The 8,633-nt window shown below is 30.1% G+C and overlaps 1 protein-coding gene and 1 long non-coding RNA gene across 6 annotated transcripts in view; both read right to left on the reverse strand.

Annotated features, from left to right (window-relative positions):
- Positions 1-743: 743 nt before the first annotated feature.
- Positions 744-8,633, reverse strand: part of LOC126897236 (uncharacterized) — a 10,517-nt gene continuing 2,627 nt past the window's right edge. For all 5 annotated transcript variants that reach the window (XM_050670692.1, XM_050670691.1, XM_050670690.1 and 2 more), the window contains one exon: positions 744-1,468. In XM_050670692.1, the coding sequence (XP_050526649.1) occupies positions 755-1,468 (714 nt within the window). In that variant the 3' untranslated portion in view covers positions 744-754. The remainder of the gene's footprint in view (positions 1,469-8,633) is intronic.
- On the reverse strand, positions 3,141-4,031 carry LOC126897305 (uncharacterized). Its single transcript, XR_007702068.1, has 3 exons — positions 3,922-4,031; positions 3,305-3,844; positions 3,141-3,244 (listed from the first exon to the last, which is right to left on the reverse strand). It is a non-coding gene; the product is annotated as an uncharacterized LOC126897305 (long non-coding RNA).

Genomic DNA, 8,633 nt, shown 5'->3' on the forward strand with positions numbered 1-8,633 from the left:
GAAGGTCTGAATGATCATTATGTAAATGCTCACCATACTCTAAATCTACATCTAGGATTACTCCCCAATCACTATCGTCCTCGATTGACGAAACGTCTAAAACGTCAATCTCAGATTGTGGCATCCATTCAAAATTTCCATAGGGAAGATGTTGACTAAGTGCTGCACCATAGAGATTGTTAGCGTCGAGATATAATAAATATGTTGATGGCTTCGACGGGTCGTAGTCATCAACATATTTATTATTAGCTTTACTATATTGAGATGAACATTGAGATACTCCCCCTCGAATCCCATTATTAATAAAGCTAACCATCTCCATGTCGGTCATCAGTTGTAATTTAACCCCAGTAATTCGCTTCATAGCGTCGAAACTTAACCCCGGGGAAGTAACATAATGGCAAGGATCAAGCCCATAACTTTTTAAACAAACACTTCTGAAATTTTCGAAAATATCAGCCAAAAGACAAACATCAGTTTTTAAATATATATCAGAATACTCCCCCAAAGTTGAACAATTAAATTTCTCCCAGATTTTTTTTGCATGGGCGTAATCCTCGTCTGTTATGTCACTCATATTTAATATACTACGGAACGCGGTTTTAGGTGGTAACATGCATTCGTTCAGTACATTCATATCAGTTACATACTCTTATGGGAACACTCCCTTACGACACATTAACTTAAAGTTTTTATCATTAGAATGCATTTTCCTAGTAATTTTAAATTGCTCAGGAATTAAAGTTTCAGCTAATTATTCCAATGATGATGGTAAAAAATTTAATGAGTCTATAAATTTAATAGTTATCCGGTTGTTATTTGTCGTTTTTACAGTTTTTTTTATACACATATATTTTTCATTGGTTTTAGCTATAACTTCAATTCCTTCGTCATCATCACTAAAACCGAGTTCCGTAATAATAAAATGAGAATCGTAATTTTGCATATTATGTAAAATTATAGGGACAAAAGATGGAACCGAACATTTCAGGTTACAATCTCTATGCGCCGTACCACGATATTTACCCGTTAAGTGACAGTGATCCATTACCTTATCATGGAAGCGTAATTCACCATTACAAATATGACACGTTGTTGCTGTATGGTGATTATATTGTTGTTGAATAGATAACGCTTCCATTGGTATAGGGTTAGAATAAATGTCGCTTATACGGATAATATCTTCCCTAAGCCTAGAAATAAACATCTTCACGCAATTATCCCCCCGGTACTCTTCCATGCGATCTAAATTTTCATCATAAGAACATTTAATATGATATGAAAAACTGTGGGGATCGTGTATATTAATTTGATTGGTATAAGAAATATCAGGTTGAGGATCGCATGTAGCAATAGGTGTTAGAATTGATTCAAAATCAGCATAAATTACGAATTCCACGGGGAATTGCATATGGAAATTTTGAAATTTAACCATGTGTTTGGGGGGTTTCGGTAGAACCGTTTTAACCTTCATGCAGTTTTCGAGTTGGTGAGTGAGTAGTTTTGCTTCTGAATAAAAGAATAACAGACAGCCATCACATAAAAATTTGTGAGATTTATGTTTTGAAAGTTGAACGGAAACTAATCGCTCTAAGTTCGAAATACAACAGAAATGTCCGAAAGGTTTGTCTTTTTGATCTAAATAAAGTAAATTTGCGTGGTTGCTACGTTTATTTCTGGTCAAGTGTAGAGGACCCGTAATTTTTTCACCGATGTAAGTGTAAACATTTACACTTATATCAATTTTTTCTTCAAATTTTCTTATGTCGGTTAGAAGTAAAGGTATTCGCAAACCTCGAGTATTCAAAACTGTATTATAATGTGGATACGACTCTGGTTTAGTCGCATCCACATTATAATACAGTTTTGTACATTACGCGACTGAACCGGAAATAAACTAGCAACCACACTCCAATAAAAGCAATCTTCCTCCCTACATTTAATATTTACAATTGCATTTTTTTGAAATAATTTTTTTGGTAAATTAAAATGACACCCACCCCTTAATGGATCATACGTGAAAGTATTAATATCTAAGAAAACAACATCTCTGAATACCCACCCACTGCCTTGAGTTTCTACCTCTTCGGACTTTTTCTGTAGTAGATGTGTAATAGTAGTAACCCACTCGGGGATACTACTCGACGGTGTTAAAATAAATGGGGAAATACTAAGTGTTTGAGTAATAACGGGTGTGTTTACATTATTATTGCTTAAAATTATTTTTTCATACGTAGTAACTAGATCTAAAAATGTCTTTACAGCTGTATGTGTTCTTATAGCATTTTCAAATACATCATAAATGCTATTACTGTTTTGTTTGATTAATTCATTTATGGAGCATGGATTGCTGTTTTCTATTCTATGTACATTGATATTCTCCGAAAAAATCGATTGAACTTTTTTCGCACGCGAAATATTTACACAATTATCTGAAATATAATTAATATCGTTATTAATTTATGTATTATATTATTCAAATTCACATTATAATCTTACTATTAAATAACAAATTTTGTTTTTGATTGATTAGAGTGATACGCGTGTTCTATCTCAGTTCCAANTTTATCTTACTATTTGTTTTTGATTGATTAGAGTGATACGCGTGTTCTATCCCAGTTCCGATCGTTTTGTTATTTTGACCTAATAATATAGAGTATTTTTTTATAAATTCCACTTGATAAAAATTTATTAAAAATTAATTACTTTGAATTATGACTTACTAATATCCTCAAACTCGATATCTTCTGAAAACCGGTCAATCCCTAAAAAAATATTATATGACTATAACATTTATTGGTTTTTTTATTTTTATTATTTTATACTAACAACTTTCGATATCACCAGGATAAACGATTACCACTTGAACGTCCATTGAATTTGCATCTATATTATTTGCAGCTTCTAGCACTAATATAATAATAATAATAGTAATAATACAATTTATCATTTTTTTTTATTTCAACTTACAAAGCTCATCGTCGCTGTCTCTAGTATTAGAAAATTTTGTATTAGTATTTTTTCTCTCGCTTTCCTTAACCGAATTACCTTTATCTACTGAATTACATTTTAATAATTAAAATATTTGAGTTCATATAAAATAAACGCGAATAATATTATTATGTATGCTCACCGTTAAAATTTTTCGAGGTGCTGTCACCGTAATTAACCACATTTTTCACACAGACCGATTTTATTTCATTTTCTATATTTACAGAACGCATTTTCAATACTTTATCAGTTCCTATTAATTACATTTTTAATAACAAATAAATTTTTGAGATTTAAATATTACAATACTAACCTATTAACCCGTGTGTATGCTGAACATGTCTTGAGAAATTATCTTTTCTCGAAAATTTTTTCGAACACAAACTGCAGCCATATAAAATTTTGTTGTGTACTGTTTGCTCATGACGTATCAATGATTTCAAAAAATTGAACTTCATTCCACAAGTATCACACAAATAACACATAATGATGATTATGATATTGAAATAGAGAAAACTCTAAGGTGTCGATTAAACAAATGAAATATAATTCATATAAACATTATGTCATAACTCGAACTTTGATCTTTTCGTCCATTAGATACAATCTTAAGATCTTTATCGACTCCTTTTGCCAGATCTTCTCGAGTAAATGAAAACCTCGCTGGCAAATAAATTTGAAATGTTGGTTCGTCGTCAAGCTTCACCTCAGCCACTGGTGTTTCATTAGAATATTTTGATCTCATCACGTACAAACTCAAAACCTTGTACTGAACTCCTACTTTAAGATCAGATACATTCTTTCTGTGTTTAATTTTCATCCCATTTAACCAATCTTTATTAATAACGTTCATCTAAAATATATTAATACATTTATAAAAAAAATGTGTCACATTGACATTTTATAGAAATAAACATTGAAAATACTTACTTTTTTATCAACTGACTTCGTAATATAATCGATAATGTTTTCTACAAATATTTGACCGTTCAACTGTCATAACTTCACTAACAATAAATTTTCAGTACACAGTTCGAATAGAAGAATAACAATACGCATATGATGTATGAATTTTTATACACCATATACATTTAAATATTAACTAATAAATATTGGTGGGAGGAGGAGGTGCTGCTTTCAGGCGTTTAAATGTATAAAATGAGGAGGTAACACTCCTCAAATAACAGTACTGTCGTACATTAAATCATAATAAATATAAGAGAGGCGCTAAATAATATATATTATCTGTTATCAAAATAACCTCACTGATAAACACTTATCACACTATCCTATGAGTATAATAATGTAATAATGGAAATTATATAATCTGTTATCAAAATAGCTTCACTGAAAAACACTTATCACACTATCCTATAACTATAACGCTTTTTTTTAATAAGTGGGAGGTGGAGGTTCCAATTTTTATGTGATAAGAGAGGAGAAGGGATTTTGGGAGGTGGCCCCACAAACACACATCACCCGACGACCTATCTACTATGCGCAAATGGCTATCGTATTCAAAAATATGCTATTTTTCTATTAAAATCCTAGGTTTTGTATTTTATTTTAAAATATCTTATTAGGAGAATATATTGACTTTCATGAATATTATATAATTTAATTGACATAGAATAAAGGTCATAAGGCATAAGAAATTAAACTTATTAAATTTTTTATACTTTTTTATTTTTATACTAAATTTAATAATTATAATTAGTATTTATTCATATATTATATTTTAAAATCAAAGAACTACTAAGTAGGATATAATCATTGAAATAAGAGTTGATGTTGCTTTTGGTATAATCCACCAATTTCTTTAAATGAAACACTACCTACAGATTTGCATTGAAGCGTTTCTTATGATAGTGATTTTAATCACTGTCAAATGTCATCTATACTTGTCCCATCTATGCCTTGTCTACACTGTGCCTCGACCCCCTGTGCTACCGTTTTTTTTTTTATTAACATTGATGTCCGTTTTTACAGCGAAAACAAAATAAAATGTTGTATAAAAATTTTTATTTTGAATTCGCCCTGCAATTTAAACGTCATATTTTCAAAAAATTTATATCAAATGAAAGAAACATACATAACGTTTTTATATAAAGAAAAATTATTTTGGTATAATGTATATTACATTAGGTTTAATTTAAGATATATATAAAAGTGTCAGTATTTCCAAAACACTATCAAAAGTTAATTTTTCGTGAAAAGTTATAATTTTGAATCTGACCCTGTGGGATTTAAAAGGTCAGATTTATAAAAAAAATACATAATTATCTCATGTATCTATAAAAAATATATATATTGAAAGGTGACGACTTGGACCACACAACGGATTATGGAGTCGCCACCCCTCATGGCTCCCTCGCAGAAGGAAATTCGGGTCGCCAACCATTTAGGCGAGGGTCTCGATCATAAAAATGAACAACACCCGGAATCTCTCTCTCTCTGTGGTTTCAATCCATAGATTGGTTTGCAACCATCTTTCAGTCTTCCCTCTTATCCGGCTTCCTTTTTATTTCCACATATGAGTCACATCCTTGGTCCTTTATTATCTGTTAAATGAATTCTAATCTTGGTGTACCCCTACGGTTCTTTCCTTCTACTGTTCCTTCTATTATAAATTTCAACAATGCATTGTGTCTCATTATATCCATTAGTTGCGTCTTCTGACTATGTTATTCCATAGTAACTTTAGTAGTTGTATATTATATGGATACCCCCCTAATCCACATGATATGGGTTTACCCTACCGTAAGTGGTCGGACGGTGTAAACGGCTGGGGGGATATGGTGAAAGGTAGATGTTGCTCGTTCCTAGATAGCGTTTTGTTATACCATGGTACATATTTAGTTACCATTATCATAGATTAAATACACATAGATAGACCACGCCGTACACAATTTTGGCAGTCCAATTTTTATCATGAATGGACGCAGGGAAACGATGCACTGGACGCAGGCGATTATGCTGATAGATAGCGTAAATTTTGAGTGCTTCTATTGGTTGAAATATGCGTGGTATTTTATATCTTTAATAATTATTAAATGAATGTATGATGCACATAATTAAACTGTTATTGTTATGCACGTTAATTGCATTTTATGACATAATGTAAGGTTATTTATGATTTTAACTCTTTGTAATTATTTTTCATTGAAATTTTATTTAATTTTTTANTTATTTTTCATTGAAATTTTATTTAATTTTTTATTTTAATACTATACTAAGAATCCTTAACAGGACTTTGATATAAAATGTGGTATTACAGTACAAGACTAAACTGTTGGTCTTGACACGGACCGCGTCGTTCTCTATACACGGAACCCCGCGACCCGTGACACCTGTATCAGCCGCCACCCTTCTACGTGCATATGGTAGTTTGACTGACTAACACCGCGTGCGATACGCCACGGTACAAAGTCCAGCAAGTGCCGCACGTCCATCTACGACCCGCCGCAAATACACGTTAAGTCATCTCTGTGACGCCGCTTTGACCGCATCGCCGACAGTACCACACCGGACGCACCGATACTATATATATTGTTTTTTTGGACACCTATAAAAGTACGTCGACCGTCTACTTGCTACTGTGTTTATTTGATTTTACTTGTTTATTACCGATATAAAACTCTGTTCAGCGAATAATAAACATTAGATTATTCTGAACCAAAGTGAACGTGTTGTGTTTTCTTTTGTTGTTTCTTTCCAATATTGCAACGCCCCCACGAGTGCGGCAGGATAAAAACTGCATCAGTCTCTAAATATTTTTATAAATTATTTTAAACAGAAAGCAGTGACAGATAAATTACTTTGTAATTAGGATGAGTTGAAAAATCTTTATGATAAAAATCATAATGTGAGCTGTGCCCCAATTTCACAAAGCTTTTATATTATACTTATTTTGTATTTGTATTACTATATTAAGATATATAATAATACCATCTAATAGTCCACAATAATAAAATATATTATTATTATTATGGACTATTAGATGTGCATAAATGGCTTTCTTTTTATGAAGTCCGCTTCAAATATTTCATTTATTTTAGAATAGTATCCCATTAAATTTACCTACGTATGCGGTAACCAATTGAAACCAAATTTTTCAGGGATGCCAAATAATAAGTGGTAAACTGGGTGTTCGAAGTCCAATTTGACAACGCGGATAAGTGTTGTCAGGAAGAGTCAAAGTAATAACTAATTGTAATATAACATTCACTGATAGAACACTAACCACTGAGAAGATGGTCAAGGCCCCTTTTATATTTACATTGTTCATTAAATAATCATTAAAATATTAATACTATAATACTTTATAGTAATTATAATGTTGCATATAAATTGCTTATAACTAAAATTTACAAATAATTATGGGTTCACGACACCATCGCCCTTAAAGAGAAATAATATCTGAAATAATATTTCAAAAATTTTAATACATAACACATTTGAGTCACAATAGGATACACAGCAAACTGATATAAGTTAATACAAAACAATAATGCATAGAATAAATAATTTATAGTGTTTTCATACATATAAACATGTAACATATTTTAAATAACATAAATACATAAAATAACCTATTTTGAAACCATGTATTATAAATTTAAAACATTCAGAAATTATGAAAAATATAAAATTTTAAAATTTGTTACAATAAGATATCTGATACTTTGCTTTTAATTTAATTTTTACTTAAAATCGTGTTTCTAATCTAATTAATTTAACAAGCCAGTAATACGATACTCAAACATGATTTTGCATGTTTATACTTTTTTTTTTTAAATAATAAGCACTATTTTTGTATCTGGATTTTCTGAAAGGTGTAATTTCATTTATTCATAAACATAACTTTATAATTTTTTACGAATACATTTATTATGTATCATTTTTTCCACTTAACATAGCATATAGTTAAGATATCATAATGACTCAAATAAGTATTAACTTATTGGTTCATTCTTTTTTGTAGGTATTGAGTAAATTCTATACTAGTGCCTTTTTAAAAAATATTGTTAATTAATATTTCTGACATGGTAAATAATTCAGATTATTTAATCTTTCATATAACTCTTTTTTTGAACAATTAATTTATAATTTTTATGAAAATAAAAAAAGAGTATAAAACAAATCAAAAAAATATTTATTAACAGACAAAACATAATATATATATATTCCTTTATAAAATTTAGAATTCTAGACGAGTTCCATGGACTATTTGACTTTTCAATGCTACCTTGCTTTAAAAGATTTTTTAATTGTTTATCAACTTCCTCGTTATGACACATAGGGTATCAATTGTTTTATATTAATTGGATGAGCATTAGGAGTAATTATTTTATGTACAATTTGATTAGTATAAGATAATTTATCATCGGATAAAATTAATATATCATTAAATTGATTGTATAGATTATTAATAGACGACTTTTCTTTGCCGTTTAAATGATTAAATTAAGGTTTTGATTTAAAAGAGTTAATCTATTATTATTATTAGCATTAACATTATTACAATTGATAGTATTTACATATTATTTTAACGCGTATTAACCGTGATCGGTTGTATCCGTTAGTCTTAGGAGGTAACACCGTTAAATGAGGGCACGAGTACAATGTGTTTTACCAAGTCG

This window comes from Daktulosphaira vitifoliae, unplaced genomic scaffold (assembly GCF_025091365.1).
Source record: "Daktulosphaira vitifoliae isolate Bord-2020 unplaced genomic scaffold, ASM2509136v1 Scaffold_2, whole genome shotgun sequence".
NCBI classification, from domain to species: Eukaryota; Metazoa; Arthropoda; class Insecta; order Hemiptera; family Phylloxeridae; genus Daktulosphaira; species Daktulosphaira vitifoliae.